Source organism: Coregonus clupeaformis, chromosome 26 (assembly GCF_020615455.1).
Source record: "Coregonus clupeaformis isolate EN_2021a chromosome 26, ASM2061545v1, whole genome shotgun sequence".
Classification (NCBI taxonomy): domain Eukaryota; kingdom Metazoa; phylum Chordata; class Actinopteri; order Salmoniformes; family Salmonidae; genus Coregonus; species Coregonus clupeaformis.
In genome coordinates, this window is record NC_059217.1 from 36,506,406 (window position 1) to 36,533,437 (window position 27,032).

General features: G+C 45.7%; 1 protein-coding gene across 1 annotated transcript in view; it reads left to right on the forward strand.

Annotated features, from left to right (window-relative positions):
• The window catches only part of abcc8 (ATP-binding cassette, sub-family C (CFTR/MRP), member 8), a 162,222-nt gene that overhangs the window by 122,990 nt on the left and 12,200 nt on the right, over window positions 1–27,032 (forward strand). The window contains exons 21-34 of the mRNA XM_041849747.2: window positions 8,571–8,651; window positions 8,888–9,025; window positions 10,820–10,945; window positions 11,142–11,238; window positions 12,840–13,087; window positions 18,454–18,620; window positions 19,178–19,247; window positions 19,454–19,611; window positions 19,956–20,048; window positions 20,145–20,247; window positions 20,523–20,636; window positions 21,241–21,361; window positions 22,549–22,679; window positions 22,859–22,937. Coding sequence (XP_041705681.1) covers window positions 8,571–8,651; window positions 8,888–9,025; window positions 10,820–10,945; window positions 11,142–11,238; window positions 12,840–13,087; window positions 18,454–18,620; window positions 19,178–19,247; window positions 19,454–19,611; window positions 19,956–20,048; window positions 20,145–20,247; window positions 20,523–20,636; window positions 21,241–21,361; window positions 22,549–22,679; window positions 22,859–22,937 — 1,726 coding nt within the window. The remainder of the gene's footprint in view (window positions 1–8,570; window positions 8,652–8,887; window positions 9,026–10,819; window positions 10,946–11,141; window positions 11,239–12,839; window positions 13,088–18,453; window positions 18,621–19,177; window positions 19,248–19,453; window positions 19,612–19,955; window positions 20,049–20,144; window positions 20,248–20,522; window positions 20,637–21,240; window positions 21,362–22,548; window positions 22,680–22,858; window positions 22,938–27,032) is intronic.

The window sequence follows — 27,032 nt, forward strand, 5'->3', positions numbered from 1 at the left end:
TTACAACAATACACACAAATCTAAAAGTAAAAGAATGGAATAAGTAGGCCTGATTAGAAATATATAAATATTAGGACGAGCAATGTCTGAGTGGCATTGACTAAAATACAATAGAATACAGTATATACATATGAAATGAGTAAAACAGTATATAAACATTATTATTAAAGTGACCAGTGTTCCATTTAAAGTGACAAGTGATTCCATGTCTATGTACATAGGACAGCAGCCTTTAAGGTGCAGGGTTGAGTAACCGGGTGGTAGCCGGCTAGTGATGGCTATTTAACAGTCTAATGGCCTTGAGATAGAAGCTGTTTTTCAGTCTCCCGTCCCAGCTTTAATGCACCTGTACTGACCTTACCTTCTGGATGATAGCGGGGTGAACCGGCCGTGGCTCGAGTGGTTGATGTCCTTGATTATCTTTTTGGCCTTCCTGTGACATTGGGTGCTATAGGTGTCCTGGAGGGCAGGCAGTGTGCCCCTGGGGATGCGTTGGGCAGACCGCACCACCCTCTGGAGAGCCCTGCAGTTGCGGGCGGTGCAGTTGCCGTACCAGGCGGTGATACAGCCCGACAGGATGCTCTCAATTGTACATCTGTAAAAGTTTGTGAGGGTCTTAGGGGCCAAGCCAAATTTCTTCAGCCTCCTGAGGTTGAAGAGGCGCTGTTGTTGTCTGTGTGGATGGACCATTTCAGATTGTCAGTGATGTGTACGCCGAGGAACTTGAAGCTTTTCATCTTCTCGACTGCGGTCCCGTCGATGTGGATAGGGGCGTGCTCTCTCTGTTGTCTCCTGAAGTCCACGATCAGCTCCTTCATTTTGTTGACGTTGAGGGAGTGGTTATTTTCCTGGCACCACTCCGCCAGGGCCCTCACCTCCTCCCTGTAGGCTGTCTCATCATTGTTGGTAATCAGGCCTACTACTGTTGTGTCATCTGCAAAGTTGATGATTGAGTTGGAGGCGTGCTTGTCCACGCAGTCATGGGTGAACAGGGAGTACAGGAGGAGGCTGAGCACGCACCCTTGTGTGGCCCCTGTGTTGAGGATCAGCTTACTGGAGGTGTTGTTTCCTACCTTCACCATCTGGGGGCGGCCCGTCAGGAAGTCCAGGACCCAGCTGCAGAGGGCGGGGTTCAGACCCAGGGCACGGAGCTTAATGATGAGCTTGGAGGGTACTATGGTGTTGAAGGCTGAGCTATAGTCAATGAACAGCATTCTTACATAGGTATTCCTCTTGTCCAGATGGGATAGGGCAGTGTGCAGCGCAATGGCGATTGCATCATCTGTGGATCTATTAAAGTGGGTCTAGGGTGTCAGGTAAGGTGTAGGTGTTATGATCCTTAACTAGCCTTTCAAGGCACTTCATGATGACAGAAGTGAGTGCTACGGGGCAATAGTCATTTAGTTCCGTTACCATTGCTTTCTTGGGTACAGGAACAATGGTGGAACAATATTCCACTACAGTGACAGTCTGCCCCCGGGAAGAGCTCCTGACACTCAATCACACACTCTTAAAATAAAGGAACCAAATAAGTTTGTTGAGAGCGATGATATAGGGGAACCATTTTAAGGTCTCTGAAGAACCATAAATGGGATGGTTCTTTGATGAACCATACAAAAATCCCAAACCAGAAGTGTTTCGGCCTCCAGGACCAGAATTGAATAGCCCTGCTGTAGGGTTTTAAGCCTATTTTTTTCATATTTCCCAGGGTACCTTTCAGTGAATTTTAGAGTTACCAATACCACCTATGATTGTGTTTGCTAGTGAAAGAGACGTGGTTGTTGCATTCATTCATTTTCAGTCCTGTGGCCTTCACCAAGTGAGATCCTAAGTGAATATGTTGTCATTAAAATTACATTATTTAAGGCAATACAATACACATTTGATAAGGCCTTCTTTTGAGGGCCTAGTTTTAGCCTAATACAGTGGCCTGAAACTCATAGTTTACAGGCCACATCAGGCCTGCAAGTCACATTATGCTGGTTTGCAAAGGGATGTGTAATTCCTATTGGAATCCAGCCAGAGTGAGGATATCCAACATTTGGAATTATCATTCACCTGCAACCTGCAATCAGAATGACTGCCAGGGTTGGGAAGACTAAGAAATGAGACTACCTTAAACATCTAAACTGGAACAACCATTTTAGATGCCAAATCAAGAACCCCACACTTTACTCAAACGTTCTTTATCGGGCAAGAGTTCTCAGAGCTGAGGAAGAACCATTTAAGAACCTTTATTTTACACAAGCGCACACACATAGTACATACATACCTTCAGAAAATAATCACACCTCTTGACTTTTGCCACATTTTGTTGTGTTACAGCCTGAATTCAAAATTAATTAAATTGAGATTTTCTGTCTACATACAATACCCGTAATGTCAAAGTGGAATTGTGTTCTTCAATTCTTTTACAAATTCATAAAATATGAAAAGCTGAAATATCTTGAGTCAATAAGTATTCAAACCCTTTGTTATGGCAAGCCTAAATCAATTCGAGTAAAGATTTGCTTAACAAGTCACATAATAAGTATGGACTTTTTGAATGACTTCCTCATCTCTGTACCCCACACATACACTTATCTGTAAGGTCCCTCAGTCGAGCAGTGAATTTCAAACACAGATTCAACAACAAAGACCAGGGAGATTTTCCAATGCCTCGCAAAGAAGGGCACCTATTGGTAGATAAAAAAAAAAAAATGAGACCTTGAATATTCTTTTGAGCATGGTGAAGTTATTACAGTTTTTTTCAATTGTTTAAGCACAATTTTGAAAACAGGGCCCGGTTTGTCAAAACACTACACACAATTAGCACAACCCTACACCAAAGTAACACAACACTTCAGATCATTTGCAAAATGGAGCACTTTTGTCAAAACTATACACGACTTCATAAAAACAATATTTTGTTACCATACGAAACACACACATTTCATATGACTTCAATCTTTTTGAACCAGTTACACACTGCTGTTGCTAACCTAAAACACTTTTAGCAAGTCTAATTCTCAGTGATTAGAGTACTGTAAATGAAGTACACAGAGAAAGTGCAACTATACAAACACTACACAAGACCAATGCTGCAGACTGAGGAAAATATCATTTATTTCTCTCCATATACCAGATCAGTCAACATGTCAACATGGAGAATCACAACAAAACATGTCCCAGTTTTCATGCTACTACAGTAGTGTGCATAACACTGTTAGCTCAGCAAACAACAGACAAACGTAAAATACTGTATCTAGTACAGGTTACAATTACAGTAAATAACAACAACAACAAACATAAAAAATTATCTGAAAAAAACAGACAATATTGTACAGAAAATACTACAGTAAACATACTATACATTATCTCTTCGCCTAGCTGGATCTGGCCAGAGAATTTCATCAACATCACAAGCAATATCCTCATTAGCAAGACAACGCGGGAAGAACCGTCTTGAATGTCGAATCCATCTTTGCACAGCTGCGGCGTCGACTTGGTCACAGGCATCCTCCATGGCCTGAATGAGGGGTACCTGAGCCTGGGGCTGGAGATCATAAACTTTCCACCGCCTTGCAGAGAAAAACTCTTCGATAGGGTTTAGAAACGGAGAGTATGGTGGAAGGTATAGTACTGTCAACTGTGGATGGTGTTGAAACCAGTTCTGGACCAAAGCAGAGCGGTGGAATGACACATTGTCCCAGATGGTGCATTTCATTACCTGCTGTGACGATGTGGTGCAATCGGTCCAAAAATGCAAGAATGTGAGGTGTGTTGTAAGGGCCCATTTTGGCATGACGGAGGAGAACCCCATGCTGTGAAATGGCAGCGCAAAGGGTGATGTTACCCCCACGTTGCACTGGGACATTGATTATAGCCCTGTGGCCAATGATATTTCTGCCTCTCCTTGCTTTTGTGAGGTTGAAACCTGCCTCATCAATATATATGAATTCATGCAGGATTTCCTCAGCATCCATCTGCAAAACTCTCTGAAATACAGTGAAAGACAAGATTGTGTAGTTCAGGATAGGTCTAGTTTACAGTCAATGTAAAAAAGTAATGTGTGCAGTTGTCACGCTCTGGCTCCGGGACTGTGTAGTTTGAGCCAGGGTGTATTCATTTGGTTGTGTTGGGTATAGGGTGTGTTCATTTGGTTGTGTTTGGGTTTGGTTGTAGTGTCTTGTCTCGTCATGTGACTCCCAATCGGAGGTAACGAGTGTCAGCTGTCGGCTCGTTATCTCTGATTGGGAGCCATATTTAAACTGTCAGTGTTCACCTTAGGGTTGTGGGTTTTTGTTCCATGTTTCAGTCTGTGTACTGAGGACTTCACTATCCGTCATTGTTTATTGTTTTCTCGTTCGTGCACTTTTAACTTTAATAAAGTCATGTTCGCTACAAACGCTGCGCTTTGGTCCACTCCTTCCGTAGACGGCCGTGACAGAAAAACCCACCAAAAAAGGACCAAGCAGCGTGTCCAGGAGCAAGGAGACTGGACATGGGAGGAAGCGCCGGGTAAGGAGATCGAGAGGCTGGCGATGGCCCAGGTGGGCAAATCGTGGTCCTGGGAGGACATGCTCGGGGGCAAGGGACCTTGGGGAGGATCAAGGCCCTGGCGAGAGAGGAGCAACGGCGTCAGCAGGGCCATCGTCGGAGGGACGAGAGCAACCCCAAAAAGTTTTTTGGGGGGCACATGGCTTGGGCGGCTGGGCAGCAGGAGGCTGCCACAGGGAGACGTGGAGAGAAGGCTACCGGATTACGGGAGCCATTGGCGAGTAGAGGGAGGGAAGTAGTTGAGGCACGGCGTGAGAGACTGAGGTGTGTTACCAGTCCGGTCCGGCCCGTTCCTGATCCCCGGTTAAGGCCAGTGGTGTGTGTTCCCAGTGACGGACCGGCCTGTTCCTACTCACGCACCAAGCCCATGGTGTGCGTCGCCAGTCCAGCCCGGCCGGTTCCTGCTCCACGTACTAAGCCTACGGTGTACGTCGCCAGCCCAGCCCGGCCTGTTCCTGCTTCTCGCATCAAGCCTACGGTGTGCGTCGCCAGCCCAGCCCGGCCTGTTCCTGCTCCACGCACAGAACCTACGGTGTGCGTCGTCAGCCCAGCCCGGCCAGTTCCTGCTCCACGCACAGAGCCTACGGTGTGCGTCGCCAGCCCAGCCCGGCCTGTTCCTGCTCTACGCACAAAGCCTACGGGGTGCGTCGCCAGCCCAGCCCGGCCTGTTCCTGCTCCACGCACAAAACCTACGGGGTGCGTCGCCAGCCCAGCCCGGCCTGTTCCTGCTCTACGCACAAAGCCTACGGGGTGCGTCGCCAGCCCGGTCCGGCCTGTTCCTGCCACCCGCACCAAGTCTACGGTGCGCGTCGCCAGCCCGACCCGGCCTGTTCCTGCCACTCGCACCAAACCTACGGTGCGCGTCGCCAGCCCGGTCCGGCCTGTTCCTGCCACCCGCACCAAGTCTACGGTGCGCTGTCGCCAGCCCGACCCGGCCTGTTCCTGCCACTGCACCAAACCTACGGTGCGCGTCGCCAGCCCGGTCCGGCCTGTTCCTGCCACCCGCACCAAGTCTACGGTGCGCGTCGCCAGCCCGACCCGGCCTGTTCCTGCCACTCGCACCAAACCTACGGTGCGCGTCGCCAGCCCGGTCCGGCCTGTTCCTGCCACTCGCACTAAGCCAGGGGTGCGAGAAGTCAGCCTGGTAAGGCCCGTTCCTCCTCCACGCACAAAGCCAGGGGTGCGAGTCGCCAGCCTGGTCAGGCCCGTTCCTCCTCCACGCACCAAGCCTACGGGGTGCGTCGTCAGCCCTGTCCGGCTCGTTCCTGCTCTCCGCACCAAGTCTGTGGTGCGCGTCGCCAGCCCATTCCGGTCCATTCCTGTTCCACGCACCAAGCCAGGGGCAAGTGTCGTCAGTCCGGCTCCGGCCAGCGGGGCTAGACAGGACCAGGGGTACTTTGGGGGGTTGGAGAGGAAGTGGGGATCAAGGCCGGAGCCAGAACCACCGCCGAGGAGGTATGCCCACCCAGCCCTCCCTTGTTTAGCCCTTATTGAGGCGCGGTCGCAGTCCGCGCCTTTAGGGGGGGGTACTGTCACGCTCTGGCTCCGGGACTGTGTAGTTTGAGCCAGGGTGTATTCATTTGGTTGTGTTGGGTATAGGGTGTGTTCATTTGGTTGTGTTTGGGTTTGGTTGTAGTGTCTTGTCTCGTCATGTGACTCCCAATCGGAGGTAACGAGTGTCAGCTGTCGGCTCGTTATCTCTGATTGGGAGCCATATTTAAACTGTCAGTGTTCACCTTAGGGTTGTGGGTTTTTGTTCCATGTTTCAGTCTGTGTACTGAGGACTTCACTATCCGTCATTGTTTATTGTTTTCTCGTTCGTGCACTTTAACTTTAATAAAGTCATGTTCGCTACAAACGCTGCGCTTTGGTCCACTCCTTCCGTAGACGGCCGTGACAGCAGTATGCAACATCACAGTGCTAAAGTGAACAATACAAACCTCCACATACTCATGCCGCAGCCGTTTGACCCTCTCTGAATTCCGCTCAAAAGGCACTCGATAAAGTTGTTTCATTTGAACCTGATGTCTTTTCAGGATGCGTGCCAGTGTTGATTGAGAGACCTGATGGACATTATTGAAAATGGCATGGTCACCGATAATGTTGGCTTGTAGTTCTCTGAGTCTGATAGCATTATTGGCCAAAACCATGTTTATTATCTCTCTCTCTTGTTCTTGCGTGAATATGGGCCCCCTTCCTCCTTGTCGTTCCCGACCCTCAATCCTATGTAGAGAATAATACATGTAACTTACTGTACAATGTCACAGGAAGGGGTATCACAAGTGCTGATATGGTGCATACAATAAGCGGCTGATTACTGTAACTGTAGACAGATCTTCTTTTACCTGTTTTCCTGTCGAAAAGTCCTTATGACAGATGACACTGTATAACTGCTAATATTTGGCTGAACTCTCAGTCCAGCCTCCCTCAGCGTCAATCCGTGGTTCACAACATGGTCCACTAGTGTTGCACGAATGTCATTTGATAAGTTTGGTCCTCTTCTTCTTTGTGCACGTTCTCCTCCTGCTTCAGGTCTTCCTCGTCCTCTGGCTCGGCCTCTGCCTCTTCCTCTACCTCCTTCTCCTCCTCTGTGTACTCCTCCTCTCACCCTCACTCTTCTTCTGACTCCTTCCATTTTGGTTGAAGGCAGGTGAACCTACCTGCTGCATTTTTATAGTGCTTAAACCTGATTGGTGTGTCTACAATTTAGCAATCATGTGTTTGTGCACCTGATGGCTGTGTTTAACAGATTGGCTCATAGGTGTGGTAATTTGACAGTCAGTGCTTTGGAATTGCAAGGAAGTGACATCATGATATACTTCTGTGTCTGATGTATACAAGTGTGTTTAGTGTTTTGCAAATAGTGTGAAGCTGACAATGTGCTTACAGTTGTGCAAATCTAGCCTTGTGTTTTGCTCCTTGAGTGTAAGGTTTTGCTAATTGTGGGAAAATTTTAATTTTAGTGTGTAAGCAATCGTAAAAAACTGTAATTACACGTTGGGTGGTGTATCAATACACCCAGTCAGTACAAAGATACAGGCTTCCTTCCTAACTCAGTTGCCGGAGAGGAAGGAAACCACTCAGGGATTTCACTATGAGGCCAATGGTGACTTTAAAACAGTTACCGAGTTTAATGGCTAATAGTAACCTAATTGACAGAGTGAAAAGAAAGAAGCCTATACAGAATACAAATACAGTTTTGACTTAAACCTACTTGAAAATCGATGGTAAGACCTGAATATGGTTGTCTAGCAATGATAAACAACCAATTTGACAGAGCTTGAATAATTTTTTTAAGAATAATGGGCAAATGTGGCACAATCCAGGTGTGGAAAGCTCTTAGAGACGTACCCAGAAAGACTCACAGCTGTAATCACTGCCAAAGGTGCTTCTACAAAGTATTGAATACTTTGTGTAAATTAGATATTTCTGTATTTCATTTTCAATAAATGTGCAAACATTTCTAAAAACATGTTTTCACTTTGTCATTATGGGGTATTGTGTGTAGATGAGTGAGAAAAAAACAAAACCATTTAATCCATTTTGAATTCAGGCTGTAACACTTCTATTCTGAAGGCACTGTACACACGCACACGCACACGCACACGCACACGCACACGCACACGCACACGCACACGCACACGCACACGCACACGCACACACACACACACACACACACACACACACACACACACACACACACACACACTGTAATGTGGTCTGGGTTACATAACCTCTACAATCATAGATTCACCTTGCGGGCAGACAGACATCTCAGCACTCAGCATTGGGTGTGGGTAGGTGAGAACGAGAGAGAGAGAGAGAGTATTTTTGGGTAACATGCTCTCAGGGGATAGGTAGTCAATGAGTGCAAATAGTTATTTTTCATGGACTGAGTAAGTGTGTGCATGTTTTCATTCTGTTAGCCTTGTTCACTGACACGGTGTTGACCTGATGGAATTAATAATCTCTCCATTAATTATTTAATATCTCTCTCTCTACCTCTCTCTTCCTCCTCCCTCTCGCTACAGGGTATAATTCTGTCAGGAGGGCAGCGCCAGCGTATAGGTGTTGCCAGAGTCCTGTACCAACAGACCAATGTGGTCTTGCTGGTGAGAGAGACAGCCTGTCTACAGGTCTACACAGTGAATGATAGACTGCATTTGGACAGGGACACTGTACAACAAAAACAGAAGTCTCAGTATACAGAGAAATCATGCCTTGCACCAGATTTAGATAGCAGCTAATTTCCATCTGATTTTCCAATCAGCTTGATCAAAATAACTAGAACTCCATTAGTTCTGTTTTTGACCATTTGACATTTAACTTTTAATCTGTGTTGTTTCAGGATGACCCATTCTCAGCGCTGGACATTCACCTGAGTGACCACCTGATGCAGGAGGGCATCCTGAAACTGCTGAGAGAAGAGAAGAGGACTGTGGTTCTGGTCACTCACAAACTGCAGTACCTACCACATGCTGACTGGGTGAGAGCACAGTGTGTGTGTGTGTGTGTGTGTGTGTGTGTGTGTGTGTGTGTGTGTGTGTGTGTGTGTGTGTGTGTGTGTGTGTCAGTGGAGGCTCTTCAGAGGAGGAAGGGGAGGACCAGCCTACTCAGTGAATTTCATAAAAATAGTGAAACATTAACAAAGTTATCCTTTGTAGATAAAATTATACTAAATATATTCATGTCACCAAATAACTGATTAAAACACACTGTTTTGCAATGAAGGTCTACAGGAGCCTCAACAGCACCCTCTAGGGTAGCGCCATTGTGTAGCCGGAGAACAGCTATTTTCTGTCCTCCTCTGGGTACATTGACTTCAATACAAAACCTAGGAGGCTCATGGTTCTCACCCCCTTCCATAGACTTACGCAGTAATTATGACGACTTCCGGAGGACGTCCTCCAATCTATCAGAGCTCTTGCAGCATGAACTGACATGTTGTCCATCCAATCAAAGGATCAGAGAATGAATCTAGTACTGAAAGCATAAGCTACAGCTAGCTAGCAACGCAGTGCATAACGTGTGGTGAGTGTTTGACTCAAAGAGAGAGAAAGACAATAGTTAAACAGTTTTGAACAAATTAACTTCTTTAAAAATTAAGAGACAGAAATATTTAGTTGTTATTCTTAGTTTACCTTACACTTATTTAGCTAGCTAATGAAGCTAAGTTATCCTACTCAACAACCTGAATGCTATTTATGTTAGCTAACTGGCTAAGGCTACTGCAACTCTTCCAAGTCAAGGTAAGCTTTCTGTTTTAGTAATTTATTGCCATTAGAGTATCATGTAGTAGCCTAAACCTATCAATATTACATTGAGTTGGGTGAATGGAACAGGAATGACAGTTATCCAATATGCTGTAATATAAATAAGGCCATGCTCATTAAAAACATATCGTCCTCCCTCATCATAAACAGCACCAACCGCCTGGGGCTGTGTTTCTACTAAGCTAACATATGGAATTATTTTAAGATGGTCATACCAAGGATCATTTAGTTATTTGATTTAGAATTTTAGGACCCCTATAAGTGTTAAAAAAAAACAAAAAAAACATTGAATTTGGCCTTACTGCTATTAGCCAATAGAAACGCATTGAATAACATATGCATACATGGCGAAACAAATAGTCAAAAAATAAATAAAAAGGAAGTATGTTTTTATATCTGAGAGATATAACAAAGCTCAGGATTATATATATTTTTAAACCAAATTTAAACCCTTTTTTGCCACTAAATTACTTCCATATATACTTTTTTTAATAGTTTTTAGTGGTTCCAGGGCTACCTTCAGACGGGTCTTGCCAGGCTTGTGGGCATCCTAGAGCAAAGCAACATGCATGTGTTCGTGAGAGTCTCACCTTCCGATGGTGGGTTCATATTAGTGTGTAGCCAAAACTGTTCGGACACTACAGACAGAATGGCACCGACTGCCACTGATGTGTCTGTGGGTTTGTGGTTTTACTATCCTTGTGGGGAACAGAAGTCCTCACAAGGATAGTAAAACAAGAAACATTCTCCACAAGGAAAAAGTATATTTTAGGCTTAGGGGTTAGGTTTAGGGTTAGAGTTACAATTAGGGTTAGGGTTAGAATAAGGGTTAGGGATTAGGGTTAGGGGAAATGGGAATCAATTGTTAGGTCCCCACAAGGATAGTAAAAAAACGTGTGTGTGTGCGTGCGCACGTCTGTAGATTGAGCCACTAATTCATTCACCTGTTCTTTATCTCTTTCTCTCCATTCCTCCGGCTCTTCCTCTCTCTCTCCCTCCGTGGTCAGATCATAGCGATGAAAGACGGCACCATTCAGACCGAGGGGACTCTGAAAGACATCCAGAACTCTGATCCTGAGCTGTTTGAACAGTGGAAGACCCTGATGCACCGGCAGGATGGGGAGTTTGAGAAGGTACCAGGCCATGTGTCTATAGATGGCAATGACAGACAGAGCCAAAGGGGTGATATTGTCGCAACAGATGAGCAATAGTAATGTGTTTTTACTGAGCTTGCTCTTTTTGTGTCCTCTTTTCCTGCTTTGTTTTAAATTCATCTGGTCACGTCTATTTCGGCAAACTACCTGGAACTCTGACGTGTGTCTGTTCCAGGAGACAGTGGCTGAGAGTATGACGGTGTTGGAGCGTAAGAACCTGCGGAGGGCCATGTACTCCAAGGAAGCTGCCAAGACTGAGGAGGAGCACGAAGGTGAGAGGTCAAAGTTCACAAACCTCCCCATGAGACTGAGGGACTCCGGCTGTCAATCACTCTCTGATGGGAGAGTTTAGCATCATTGGTATTAGCATCATTGGTATTTGCTTTTGTATGCTTTGTTTGTGCAGACTGCAAAATTACAGGTGATATATTTACTGGGTGGTAACATTTTATGAATTTACCCTCTGTGTCTCTAAAATGTGATGCCTCCACAGTTTTCCTATCCTTGTATCAGTCTCTGAACCTACTGTGGAACTAATAATGTATTTGATCCTGTTGTGTCTGTCTGTGGCCCAGTAGTAGTACTCATCAATGGCCTTCTTTTCTCATCCTCTGTCACCATTCACCACTGATCTGTAAAAGACATGGACTGGTCAAGTCCTGGGGCAAAGGCTCCACGTCTTTAAGATCTGTTGAAAAGGAAGGGGGGGATCTGATCCTTGGGGGCCTGCTGGTTTTCATCCTTTTCATCCTCTCCCTTTTCATCAACTGGTTTAGGCCTGGGAAACCAGGTGAAGAATCAACACCATTACTACTAGAATAAAGTACCAGTGGGAAACAGGAAAACCAGCACACTGCTGCTCCCTAGGACCAGAGTCCCACACTGGTTTAGAATATTGGTGTGTCTCTCTGCTATGATGTCTCAATAGAAGTTTTCTTTAAGCACAGATCTCGGATCAGCTAACCCTCCCCATCCCCAAATCATTACCTCCTCCACATTACTGACCCTAGATCAGCATCTAAGGCAACTGCATCCCACTCTGAGTCTGTTTGTTTTGTGTGCCTGTCAGTGTTGTTGTGACAGTGTCATGCTGGTGCCAGTGCTCGCTTCAATCTGTGTTCTGCGTTGTCACCTGTGTTCTGGTGGTACCCCGGTGTGGACTCTTGCGATATCCCCAGCACAGAGTGCTGCTGCTCTTTTAGCCGAAGCAGGGCCGACCGCATGGTTTTATAAGAGTGGTGACCGATCGTGACCAGTCTGTGGCATCGTGCTGCAACTACACTCCTTGCTACTTCCCATGTAGATCCTACCATATGTCCATATTGCTCCTATTGCCTTGTAGCTTGAAGACTCTGCCCATGATCCATTCTTACCAGTTCCCATCCTCTCTCTCTCCATCCCTCGCTCTTTCTTTCCTTATCTATCCCTCAGCCCTGTCCCATGGACACGTAGGCGCCCATGCAGTCATCAGGTTTGCTTGCAGATATGATGTATATTTAGATGAGGGGAGGAGCTTCACTCACCGTGACCAATGTGTCCTGCCTGCTCTCTACTGCTCTCCATTCTCTGGCTAACCTTAACCCAACACCCGACACATGAGTATGAGGATTTATACCAGTGGAGGCTGCTGAGGGGAGGACGGCGCATAATAATGTCTGGAACGGAGCCAATGGAATGGCATCAAACCATGTGTGTTTGATGTATTTGATACCATTCCACACATTTCGCTCCAGTCAGTACCACGAGCCATCCTCCCCAATTAAGGTGCCACCAACCTCCTGTGAGCTATATCTCTTTCTCTTCCCCCATTCTCTTTTTTATTGTTTCTCTCTCTCTACCTATCCCTCTATCATAAGTCTCTCTGTCCTTCCAGAAGAGTCTGTGGAAAGTGACGAGGATGACAACCTGTCCCAGGCCATGCGTCACCGCGCCACCATCCCCTGGCGCTCCTGTGGGGTCTACCTGTCCTCTGCAGGGCTCCTCCTCCTGTCGCTGCTCCTCCTATCACAGCTCTTCAAACACTCCTTCATGGTTGCAATCGACTACTGGCTGGCCCACTGGACCTCCCACGTCATCACTGCCAAGATGGACGCCGCCGGGAGAAACTGCACCGTCGCTCAGGTCAGGGGTCAATTTGGTTCTACCAAACCAAACGGCAATGTGCTTTCAAAACACTGTGGTTACGCTTTATTCTACAGACCAGTATTTACAGTACAGTGTTGTATTCCCTTATAAAGGAGTGAAATGGTAGTTTACAGGATAATTCCTGCTAACTACAGCATTCATTTCATATATACAGCTGAAATAGTATCATAAGATAATGTTAGAAAACAACACATGTTGAGTTAAGTGCTGTACTTTTGACCTAAAAGTAATGTTCCCAGACGGAGCCTCCATATGTGTGTGTTGCCTTTGAGCTACACTCAGTCTCATCCTCATATGTAGATTAAATGGCAATTCCACCACTTTTCAACTAAATGTTCATTATCTCCAGCATAATACCACGATCTACATATGTGAAAAAGGTTCATTTCTACGTTTTGTACAAAAAATATATAAAGTGAAAACGTTTTAAAAACTGATTTTCAAACACTGTTTCAAGTTTTATTAGTCTTATGTACACCTTCTAATGAAATGCTTAGTTTCAGGTTCCTTCTCGACAATGCAACAACAATAAGAAATAATAAAAGATAAGAATACGACCATAAAGTAAGGGAGTGAAAAGCTTGTGGCTGGGGTGTGTGTGGGGGGTTCTTGATGATGCTGGGGGCCTTCATCAGGCACCGTTTCGAGTAGATATCCTGGAAGGGTGGGCGCACAGTTCCAGTGATGTACTGGGCCGCCTTTACCATGCGCTGGAGGGCCTTGCGGTCGTGGATGGAGCAATTCTCCTACCAGGCCGTGATGCAACTGGTCAGGACGCTCTCGATGGTGCAGTGGTAGTATTTGGAGAGGACCTGGGTTGGTATGCCGAATTTCTTCAGGAAGTAGAGATGCTGTTGCGCCCTCTTGACAAGAGTGGTGGTGTTGTTGGTCCATGTCATGTCATCTGTGATGTGGACACTGAGGAACTTAAAACTGTTGACTCTCTCTACTGCAGTCCCGTTGATGTGGATCGTGGCATGTTCACTCCTCTGTTTCCTGAAGTCTACAAACAACTCCTTTGTTTTGCTGACATTGAGGAAGAGCTTGTTGTCCTGGCAATTCCAGTTCACTTACCTCCTCCCTATAGGCTGACTCGTCGTTGTTGGTTATCAGGCCTACAACAGTGGTGTCATCAGCAAACTTGATGATGGAGTTGGTTTTGTGCAAAGCCATGCAGTCGTGGGTGAACAGGGAGTACAGCAGAGGGCTGAGGACACACCCCTGCGAGGCCCCTGTGTTAAGAGTCAATGTGGAGGAGGTGTTGTTGCCAATCCTCATAGCCTGTGGTCAGGAAGTCCAGAATCCAGTTGCAGAGGGTGCTGTCCAGACCCAGGGCTCTGAGCTGGGTGTCGAGGTTGGAGGAACAATAGTGTTAAATGCCGAACTGTAGTCAATGAACAGCATTCTCACATAGGTGTTCCTCTTGTCCAGATGTGTTACGGCCGTGTGAATAGTGATGGAAATGGCATCTTCCGTGGATCTGTTGGAGCGGTAGGCAGATTGGAGTGGCTCCAGTGGGCCTGGCATGCTGGCCTTGATGTGGGCCATGACCAGCCTCTTGAAGCACTTCATGGGCTTGTTTTTCTTGGGCAGTGGGAAGATGGTGGTCTCCTTGAAGCAGGTGGGGACTACAGCCTGGGACAGGAACAGGTTGAGATTTTTCCTCACGTCAGCCTGGGAGAACGAAAGCACATGGTCATCCAGAGCAGCGAGAGTCTTCCTGGATGGCTCGGTATCGTCTGGAAGGGAGGCTTCGGTGGGCACCATACAGCTGGATTTGCGAGTCTGAGTTGTCAAACATCAATTGAAGTTTGAGTCTGTCTTTTTGCGTCCCTAATGGATTTACAGAGCTCGTACCGGCTTGCCTTGAACGTGTCGTGCGCCGCCGAGTCATCGGGGTTCGTTCTGCTGACATTGAAATTATGCAGTACAGGCTCTCAGCATGGTACGGATATCTCTGTTCATCCAGGGTTTTTGGTTGGGGTATGTCTGGATTGTTATTGTGGGTACAACATCATCAACACATTTCCTAATGAAGCCTGTGACTGATTATCTATATTCCTCCATGTTGAAGGATGAGTCCTGGGTGGATGAATCTTTGAACATACAGTGCATTCGGAAAGTATTCAGACCCCTTGACTTTTCCCACATTTTGTTACGTTACAGCCTTATTCTAAAATGGATTAAACCATTTCCCCCCCCTCATCAATCTACAAACAATGCCCCATAATGACATAGCAAAAACAAGGTTTTTAGAAATTTGTGCAAATTTATAAAAAACATTCTACTGAAATATCACATTTACATAAGTATTCAGACCCTTCACTCAGTACTTTGTTGAAGCACCTTTGGCAGCGATTACAGCCTCGAGTCTTCTTGGATATGGCGCTACAAGCTTAGCACACCTGTATTTGGGGAGTTTCTCCCATTCTTCTCTGCAGATCCTCTCAAGCTCTGTCAGGTTGGATGGGGAGCGTCGCTTCAAGTCCGGGCTCTGGCTGGCCACTCAAGGACATATTCAGACTTGTCACAAAGCCACTCCTGCATTGTCTTGGCTGTGTGCTTAGGGTCGTTGTCCTGTTGGAAGGTGAACCTTCACCCCAGTCTGAGGTCCTGAACGCTCTGGAGCAGCTTTTCATCAAGGATCTCTCTGTACTTTGCTCCGTTCATCTTTCCCTCGATCCTGACTTGTCTCCCAGTCCCTTCCGCTGACAACCATCCCCACAGCATGATACTGTCACCACCATGCTTTACTGTAGGGATGGTGCCAGGTTTCCTCCAGAAGTGACGCTTGGCATTCAGGCCAAAGAGTTCAATCTTGGTTTCATCAGACCAGAGAATCTTGTTTCTCATGGTCAGAGTCCTTTAGGTACCTTTTGGCAAACTCCAAGCGGGCTGTCATGTGCCTTTTACTGAGGAGTGGCTTCCTTCTGGCCACTCTACCATAAAGGCCTGATTGGTGGAGTGCTGCAGAGATGGTTGTCCTTCTGGAAGGTTCTCCCATCTCCACAGAGGAACTCTGGAGCTCTGTCAGAGTGACCATCAGGTTCTTGGTCACCTCCCTGACCAAGGCCCTTCTCCCCGATTGCTCAGTTTGCCGGGCGGCCAGCTCTAGGAAGAGTCTTGGTGTCACAGCTGCCCCCGCGCCAGGCTGCCCATCATTACGCACACCTGTCACCATCGTTACGCACATCAGCGCTTCATTGGACTCACCTGAACTTCATCACTGCTTGGTTACTTTCCTTATATCTGTCTGTTCCTCAGTTTGATCCCGGTGTCTGCATTAATGTTGTTTCGTTTCCGTTGTCCAGACGCTATCTGTGTTTTGTTCCTGTCTGTTTTTTTCATTAAATCTTCACTCCCTGTACTTGCTTCTCGTTTCCCAGCGTCTGTCCTTACACTTGGTGGTTCCAAACTTCTTCCATTTAAGAATGATGGAGGCCACTGTGTTCTTGAGGACCTTCGATGCTGCAGAAATGTTTTGGTACCCTTCCCCAGATCTGTGCCTCGACACAAACCTTTTCTCTGAGCTCTACCAACAATTCCTTCGACCTCATGGCTTGGTTTTTTCTCTGACATGCACTGTCAACTGTGGGACCTTATATAGACAGATGTGTGCCTTTCCAAATCATGTCCAATCAATTGAATTTACCACAGGTGGACACCAATCAAGTTGTAGAAACATCTCAAGGATGATCAATGGAAACAGGATGCACCTGAGCTCAATTTCGAATCTCATAGCAAAGGGTCTGAGTACTTATGTAAATAAGGTATTTCTATTCTTTATTTGTAATACATTTGCAAAAATTTCTAAAAACCTGTTTTTTCTTTGTTATTATGGGGTATTGTGTGTAGATTGATGAAGGAAAAAATGAATTTATTCCATTTTAGAATAAAGCTGTAAAGTAACAAAATGTGGAAAAAGGGAAGAGGTCTGAATATTTTCTGAATGCACTGTATTCCAATAAGTATTCTTAAGAGTCCTGCAGCATTGAGCTTGCCTCCTCTATCCAGCGCCTCACCTTTCTCTGTGTTGGAGACGTTTTCAGACGAATAAGAAATATTTTGGGGTAACTAGTTATTTGCAGTTTCTGTGTACTTCTTGTTCAATCAAGCACCTAGAAAAGGTTGCTGTGAGTGTGTGCATTAAAGCCTGGGACCTGATGACTTGCGTTTGTTCCCCGTGCTATTGCCAAGGCTTTAGCTCAGTGGGCTTGACAGTCTTGTGGTAGGGCTGTCCCCGACAAAAAAAAATATTGTCTGATGCTTTAAGCACTGCAGTTAAAAATGAAGACACACAAATTACTAAAGAGGGAGCCAGAGATCAATATATCCATGAACTGCCACTTCAGAGAACAGAAATCGAATTATATATTCATTTATGTATTTATTTAACCTTTATTTAACCGATGAACACTTAAGGTTGGTTGAAGACACACAAATTGAGTTATCTAACCTGAATTGTTTCTATAGGTTTACCCTCACAAAGATGGGATGGATATTTTCATTAGTGCAATGTCTCTCCACCTATATATTAATTATTTCATATTTCATCATCATAATCATATTTGGTCACTTAGAAAGTATTTTGCCAAATGCTATTGTAATGTAATTATAGTGATGTAATATCATTATTAGCACTTGAGTGAGTATGCACACACAAGCTTGCGCACACACAGACACCCGCACACACATTATACTTGCAGGAGAAGGTAAGCTGTGTTATTAACACATTGGAGCCATGGCAGGTGTGTGGGTTATCCTGGTGCTACTAAAGGCTGCCTCTTATTAATAGATCATTCCTCTGCGTTTGTGTGTGTTTCCTACGTTGGGAAGGACATTAAAACCCTCCAGATACAACTCCTCTCCTCACAGAGGCTCCTTCAGTTGTCGGTTGACCTTGAATTAGAATCCTATTAATTCTGTCAGGCCCTTAAAGGAAATTTTAGGCAATGTTGTTGGCATCAGTGTACTCTCTGAGAGAGAGAGGAGGAGAGAGGGCAACGTGGTGTGAGTGCATAATGTCCAAATGTAGTCAGTTCAGGCTTGGTGACTCATGCATTTGCCAACGTAGTCAGCTAATTCCTGCCTAATAAGTCACAATTACTCATCGTTAGAGCTCATGTTACAGTAGTGCTCAGGGTTACTCTCAGTGGGAACTAAGTATTGGTGTGTGTCTGTGTGAGAGTGTATGTGAGAGAAGGGGTGTGATGTTATTTTGGTTTGTGATAAGTTCTCTAATGAACCCAGAGTGTGATGGTCACATTACTGACAGACACACGCACGCACGCACGCACACTGCTCTCTAACCAAGCCTATTTCCCCTGTGTTCCCCTCTGTAGGAGTGTGGTTTCAGCCACTCGTGGTACCTGTCAGTGTTCAGTGTGCTGTGCTGTCTGGGCATCATTCTGTGTCTGGTCACCTCTGTGGCCGTAGAGTGGACAGGACTGAGAGTGGCCAAAGAACTACACCACAACCTGCTCAGCAAGATCATACTGGCACCTATGAGGTGTGTGTGTGTGTGTGTGAATCATGTGCCTTTCATGGTACCTATTACTTCTCGAGAGAGCAGGGTGTGTGTGTGTGTGTGTGTATGATGCATTGGTGTGTGTGTGTGTGTGTGTGTGTGTGTGTGTGTGTGTGTGTGTGTGTGTGTGTAACAATTGATCATCCTGGGGCCTGAGTTGAGACACTGTATACATTGTGATCCACCCCATTACCCAGAGGTCCATCTGCCTTCCACACACTGAAACCACGGTGATGCCAGCGCAGTGCCAGATCACAGATAATTAAGGACCTTGTGGTCAGGGCTCTGTAATGAACCCTTTTAGATGAGGTGACGGCCAAGAAGAATAATCACTTTCATTGTTTTCAAATGTAATTCCTTGCAACCCTCAGAGGAATAGAATTTGTAACAGAAACATTGATGATATACCAGCAGCTTTATCCTTCCACTTGAGGTTGTACATATAGGACAGTAAAAAGCTTAAAAATATGATATTTCAGGTACAGTAATGTAAGATATGAAACTGTGGTGTAGTTAGTCTGTGTGGTTGTCTCTTTCAGGCTGTTTGAGACCACTCCCCTGGGCAACATCCTCAACAGGTTCTCCTCTGACACCAACACTATAGACCAGGTATTGCTCCACCACCCCTCTATGTGTGTTAACACTAGAAGTAGCCACAACCATACTGAGTTGGAACTTTCGAAGTCTATGAATCTCAAATAGAGTTTCATATTTTTCTTCACGGTTTTGGAAGTAGCTACAGTCTGTGAACCCTTTGGTTGCTTTTCCTGGTAGATGGTAGTAATGTAATGTTTTATTGGTGGCTGTGTCCCCAGCACATTCCTGCCACCTTGGAGTGTCTGAGTCGCTCCACCCTGCTGTGTGTGTCGGCGCTGGGGGTTATCTCCTATGTGACCCCTGTGTTCCTCATCGCCCTGGTGCCCCTGGCCATCGCCTGCTACTTCATACAGAAGTACTTCCGGGTCGCCTCCAGGTGAGCACTTGGTTTGGGAAGTTTATTTTTTTGTCTCTGTCACTTGTTTTGCTTCAGTTGATCAGTTTATTCAAAGGGCAGTGTTCTCATCAGGACTAGTTACAGTATGTCTCCCCTTTTCTCTATCTCCTCTCTCTCTCTCTCTCTCTCTCTCTCTCTCTCTCTCTCTCTCTCTCTCTCCCTACCTCGCTCCTCCCCTCCCCTCTCTCTCCCCCTCCTCCCCTCCCCCTCCCCTCTCTCTCCCCCTCCCCCTCCCCCTCCCTCTCTCTCCCCCTCCTCCCCCTCCCCCTCCCTCTCTCTCCCCCTCCCCCTCCCCTCTCTCTCCTCCCTCTCTCTCTGGTCAGGGACCTCCAGCAGTTGGAGGATAGTACCCAGCTCCCCCTCCTGTCCCACTTCTCAGAGACAGTGGAGGGCCTCACCACCATCCGGGCATTCAGGTAAAGATGTTTTAAACAACATTTTGAAAGGGACCAGCTAGGTGGTTGTGTGTTTCTCCACTTAAACGTATTACTCTGTGATGGTCTCTCCTCCAGGTATGAGCCCAGGTTCAGACAGAGGTTACTGGAGTACACCGATGCCAACAATATCGCCTCCCTCTTTCTCACAGCAGCCAATCGCTGGCTAGAGGTCCGCATGGTAATGAGATCTACTATCTATAATGTATTCTACTCTACTAAACTTTTTTGTCTGGTGCTGTATCCAAGGCATGGTTCATGTTGATCAAATTATTACGTCTGCTCACATTCTATTGGGTGACTGCTCCCGCTATGGGAATTTTGAATATGACAGGATTATATGGATTTATACTGAGCATTTTTGTATTTCTATTTGACTATATAGTTATCTGTGTATTTCTCTCTATAGAGTATATATATTTGTGTGTGGTGACTATGTATGCTGTTTCGCTATAGGAGTATATAGGAGCCTGTGTGGTTCTGATAGCAGCTGTGGCCTCCATCACCAACTCTCTATACAACCACCTCTCCACTGGCCTAGTGGGACTAGGACTCACCTACGCACTCATGGTGAGGACCGCTCTGGGGTGTGTGTGTGTGTGTGTGTGTGTGTGTGTGTGTGTGTGTGTGTGTGTGTGTGTGTGTGTGTGTGTGTGTGTGTGCATGTGTGTGTGTCTAAGGTCAAAGATCTAATGTAGTCACACATTTCTTGATGAAAGACAGGTTGAGTTGCCTGACTACCTGTCCACATGGCTCCGGCCAAATGCCACGCCCACTAGTGTTTCTTCTCCATGATGAGTCTGGATTTGATCTCCCTGACGTCTTACAGAATGGAGCACATTCTGACCGTTTTGATTGGTCCCAGAAACCGATGGGTTGGGCCAAAGCCAGCCTACATGATGACGTCATCAACTTTGATACTCTGATTGGTTAGATTTGTTAGAGACGATCCAATTGCTGATGAATTTGAAATCTGCACAAACGATTTCTAGGATGGCAGTTTCAGACTGAATTTACTGAACAATCGATAGAGCAGCTGAATTCAGAATGAGTCGTCAGGCAAGAGGTTGAGGCTCTAAACCAGTGAAACCTCTCTCCTCTCCTTCCTGTTACAGTAACTGTCTGTCACGTCTATAATGATGTTGTCTCGTCTGTCTGTGTCTCTGTGTCCCAGGTATCTAACTACCTGAACTGGATGGTGCGTAACCTGGCAGACATGGAGGTTCAGCTGGGTTCAGTCAAGAGGATCAACGGCCTGCTGAAGACTGAGCCTGAGAACTATGAGGGACTGATGGGTTAGTACAGTACCACCTCTTAGCTCCAGACATAACTCTAACCCTAGTACAGTACCACCTCTTAGCTCCAGACATAACTCTAACCCTAGTACAGTACTACCTCTTAGCTCCAGACATAACTCTAACCCCAGTACAGTACCACCTCTTAGCTCCAGACATAACTCTAACCCCAGTACAGTACCACCTCTTAGCTCCAGACATAACTCTAACCCCAGTACAGTACCACCTCTTAGCTCCAGACATAACTCTAACCCTAGTACAGTACCACCTCTTAGCTCCAGACCCAAACCCTAACCCTAGCTTAATTTCCACATCCCGGTTCAATCCAAACCCTAGCTCCAGTCACAACCCAAACCCTAACCCTAGCTTCATGTCCACATCCCAGTTCAACCCTTACTCTAACCCTAGCTCCAGCCACAACCCAAACCCTAACCCTAGCTTCATGTCCACATCCCAGTTCAACCCTTACTCTAACCCTAGCCCTAGCCACAACCCCAACCCTAGCCTCAAACACAACCCTAGCCACAAAGACAACCCTAACCCTAGCTCCAGCCCAAACTGGGTAGCTCTGGCTCAATTTAACTGCTGCCTATGTCCCAGGCATGCTTGTGTGGTCCTTGATAATGAAGTTAAAGCTGGAATCTATGTTCACTTGCGATATTACAACAACAAAGAAGTTACTGCAAACAACAAACACTTTTTTCCCCTCTGACATCATTGCACGCTTGATATAATTTGTTTTGCCATGCTGCGCAACGCTCCTCAGCTCTTTAGCGGAGGCCAGCAGTGCTGTTTTCCCCTACTACTCCCTCTCTCTGTCTGTCTCACCTGTCTCTCCATCTTTCTGTCTGTCTCACCTGTCTCTCCCTCTCTCTGTCCATCTCACCTGTCTCTCCCTCTCTCTGTCCATCTCACCTGTCTCTCCCTCTCTCTGTCCATCTCACCTGTCTCTCCCTCTCTCTGTCCATCTCACCTGTCTCTCCCTCTCTCTGTCCATCTCACCTGTCTCTCCCTCTCTCTGTCTGTCTCACCTGTCTCTCCCTCTCTCTGTCTGTCTCACCTGTCTCTCCCTCTCTCTGTCCATCTCACCTGTCTCTCCCTCTCTCTGTCCATCTCACCTGTCTCTTCATCTCTCTGTCCATCTCACCTGTCTCTCCCTCTCATTCCATGTCTCTCCCTCCCTCTAGCTGCATCTCAGGTGCCGGATGGCTGGCCAAGGCAGGGAGAAATTCAGATCCAGAACCTGAGTGTGCGTTACGACACCACCCTGAAACCTGTCCTCAAACAAGTCAACGCACACATCAGCCCTGGACAGAAGGTAACATACAGTCACACAGAATGAAAGGGGGAGTGAGCAAGAAAAGTAAAATGAAGGAAATATACTGTAGCCAACGAAAGGCAGCGTAGAGCAGTTTATGTGGTGATAGTGATGATGATGATGATGATGATGATGAAGATGATGTGTCATCAAACAGACTTTCTTACTGTGGTTTCCAGGTGGGGATCTGTGGTAGGACAGGAAGTGGGAAGTCTTCTTTCTCCTTGGCCTTCTTCCGCATGGTCGACATGTTCGAGGGTAAACACTGCCAAAATGTTTGATTGGACTTAGTTTTATAATTATTTGTTTTAAAAAATGTAGGGGGTGTATCAGCTTTAATATTGCAGATAGATTATAGCTTCCTTCAATGTAATTGTCGGCATCATTTCTAATCCACCATATATATTTTTTAAATATATATATACAGTGGGGAAAAAAAGTATTTAGTCAGCCACCAATTGTGCAAGTTCTCCCACTTAAAAAGATGAGAGAGGCCTGTAATTTTCATCATAGGTACACGTCAACTATGACAGATAAAATGAGAATTTTTTTCCCCAGAAAATCACATTGTAGGATTTTTTATGAATTTATTTGCAAATTATGGTGGAAAATAAGTATTTGGTCAATAACAAAAGTTTCTCAATACTTTGTTATATACCCTTTGTTGGCAATGACACAGGTCAAACGTTTTCTGTAAGTCTTCACAAGGTTTTCACACACTGTTGCTGGTATTTTGGCCCATTCCTCCATGCAGATCTCCTCTAGAGCAGTGATGTTTTGGGGCTGTCGCTGGGCAACACGGACTTTCAACTCCCTCCAAAGATTTTCTATGGGGTTGAGATCTGGTCACTGGCTAGGCCACTCCAGGACCTTGAAATGCTTCTTACGAAGCCACTCCTTCGTTGCCCGGGCGGTGTGTTTGGGATCATTGTCATGCTGAAAGACCCAGCCACGTTTCATCTTCAATGCCCTTGCTGATGGAAGGAGGTTTTCACTCAAAATCTCACGATACATGGCCCCATTCATTCTTTCCTTTACACGGATCAGTCGTCCTGGTCCCTTTGCAGGAAAACAGCCCCAAAGCATGATGTTTCCACCCCCATGCTTCACAGTAGGTATGGTGTTCTTTGGATGCAACTCAGCATTCTTTGTCCTACAAACACGACGAGTTGAGTTTTTACCAAAACGTTCTATTTTGGTTTCATCTGACCATATGACATTCTCCCAATCCTCTTCTGGATCATCCAAATGCACTGTAGCAAACTTCAGACGGGCCTGGACATGTACTGGCTTAAGCAGGGGGACACGTCTGGCATTGCAGGATTTGAGTCCCTGGCGGCGTAGTGTGTTACTGATGGTAGGCTTTGTTACTTTGGTCCCAGCTCTCTGCAGGTCATTCACTAGGTCCCCCCGTGTGGTTCTGGGATTTTTGCTCACCGTTCTTGTGATCATTTTGACCCCATGGGGTGAGATCTTGCGTGGAGCCCCAGATCGAGGGAGATTATCAGTGGTCTTGTATGTCTTCCATTTCCTAATAATTGCTCCCACAGTTGATTTCTTCAAACCAAGCTGCTTACCTATTGCAGATTCAGTCTTCCCAGCCTGGTGCAGGTCTACAATTTTGTTTCTGGTGTCCTTTGACAGCTCTTTGGTCTTGGCCATAGTGGAGTTTGGAGTGTGACTGTTTGAGGTTGTGGACAGGTGTCTTTTATACTGATAACAAGTTCAAACAGGTGCCATTAATACAGGTGCTTCTACACCTGCATTACTAGCTGTTTGGGGTTTTAGGCTGGGTTTCTGTACAGCACTTCGAGATATTAGCTGATGTAAGAAGGGCTATATAAAATAAAATTGATTGATTGATTGAGGACAGAGGAGCCTCTTAAAGAAGAAGTTACAGGTCTGTGAGAGCCAGAAATCTTGCTTGTTTGTAGGTGACCAAATACTTATTTTCCACCATAATTTGCAAATAAATTCATTAAAAATCCTACAATGTGATTTTCTGGATTTATTTTTCTCAATTTGTCTGTCATAGTTAACGTGTACCTATGATGAATATTACAGGCCTCTCTCATCTTTTTAAGTGGGAGAACTTGCACAATTGGTGGCTGACTAAATACTTTTTTCCCCCACTGTATATATATACATTTAAATATACATACATACAGTGGGGAAAAAAAGTATTTAGTCAGCCACCAATTGTGCAAGTTCTCCCACTTAAAAAGATGAGAGAGGCCTGTAATTTTCATCATAGGTACACGTCAACTATGACAGACAAAATGAGGGAAAAAATTCCAGAAAATCACATTGTAGGATTTTTAATGAATTTATTTGCAAATTATGGTGGAAAATAAGTATTTGGTCAATAACAAAAGTTTATCAATACTTTGTTATATACCCTTTGTTGGCAATGACACAGGTCAAACGTTTTCTGTAAGTCTTCACAAGGTTTTCACACACTGTTGCTGGTATTTTGGCCCATTCCTCCATGCAGATCTCCTCTAGAGCAGTGATGTTTTGGGGCTGTCGCTGGGCAACACGGACTTTCAACTCCCTCCAAAGATTTTCTATGGGGTTGAGATCTGGTCACTGGCTAGGCCACTCCAGGACCTTGAAATGCTTCTTACGAAGCCACTCCTTCGTTGCCCGGGCGGTGTGTTTGGGATCATTGTCATGCTGAAAGACCCAGCCACGTTTCATCTTCAATGCCCTTGCTGATGGAAGGAGGTTTTCACTCAAAATCTCACGATACATGGCCCCATTCATTCTTTCCTTTACACGGATCAGTCGTCCTGGTCCCTTTGCAGAAAAACAGCCCCAAAGCATGATGTTTCCACCCCCATGCTTCACAGTAGGTATGGTGTTCTTTGGATGCAACTCAGTATTCTTTGTCCTCCAAACATACGAGTTGAGTTTTTACCAAAAAGTTCTATTTTGGTTTCATCTGACCATATGACATTCTCCCAATCCTCTTCTGGATCATCCAAATGCACTCTAGCAAACTTCAGACGGGCCTGGACATGTACTGGCTTAAGCAGGGGGACACGTCTGGCACTGCAGGATTTGAGTCCCTGGCGGCGTAGTGTGTTACTGATGGTAGGCTTTGTTACTTTGGTCCCAGCTCTCTGCAGGTCATTCACGAGGTCCCCATCGTGTGGTTCTGGGATTTTTGCTCACCGTTCTTGTGATCATTTTGACCCCACGGGGTGAGATCTTGCGTGGAGCCCCAGATCGAGGGAGATTATCAGTGGTCTTGTATGTCTTCCATTTCCTAATAATTGCTCCCACAGTTGATTTCTTCAAACCAAGCTGCTTACCTATTGCAGATTCAGTCTTCCCAGCCTGGTGCAGGTCTACAATTTTGTTTCTGGTGTCCTTTGACAGCTCTTTGGTCTTGGCCATAGTGGAGTTTGGAGTGTGACTGTTTGAGGTTGTGGACAGGTGTCTTTTATACTGATAACAAGTTCAAACAGGTGCCATTAATACAGGTGCTTCTACACCTGCATTACTAGCTGTTTGGGGTTTTAGGCTGGGTTTCTGTACAGCACTTCGAGATATTAGCTGATGTAAGAAGGGCTATATAAAATAAAATTGATTGATTGATTGAGGACAGAGGAGCCTCTTAAAGAAGAAGTTACAGGTCTGTGAGAGCCAGAAATCTTGCTTGTTTGTAGGTGACCAAATACTTATTTTCCACCATAATTTGCAAATAAATTCATTAAAAATCCTACAATGTGATTTTCTGGATTTATTTTTCTCAATTTGTCTGTCATAGTTAACGTGTACCTATGATGAATATTACAGGCCTCTCTCATCTTTTTAAGTGGGAGAACTTGCACAATTGGTGGCTGACTAAATACTTTTTTTCCCCACTGTACATACAAATACAAAACACCAGACTCAATGTCAACAGTGAAGAGGCGACTCCGGGATGCTGACCTTCTAGGCAGAGTTTTGCGGGTACTATTTAATGAATCTGCCAGTTGAGGACCTGTGAGGCGCCTGTTTCTCAAACTAGACACTCTAATGTGTTTGTCCTCTTGCTCAGTTGTGCACCGGGGCCTCCCACTCCACTTTCTATTCTGGTTAGAGCCAGTTTGCGCTGTTCTGTGAAGGGAGTAGTACACAGCGTTGTACGAGATCTTCAGTTTCTTGGTAATTTCTCAAATGGAATAGCCTTCATTTCTCAGAACAAGAATAGACTGACGAGTTTCAGAAGAAAGTTATTTGTTTCTGGCCATTTGAGCCTGTAATCGAACCCACAGATATTAAACTAGTCTCAAGAAGGCCAGTTTTATTGCTTGTTTAATCAGCACAACAGTTTTCAGCTGTGCTAACATAATTGTAAAAGGG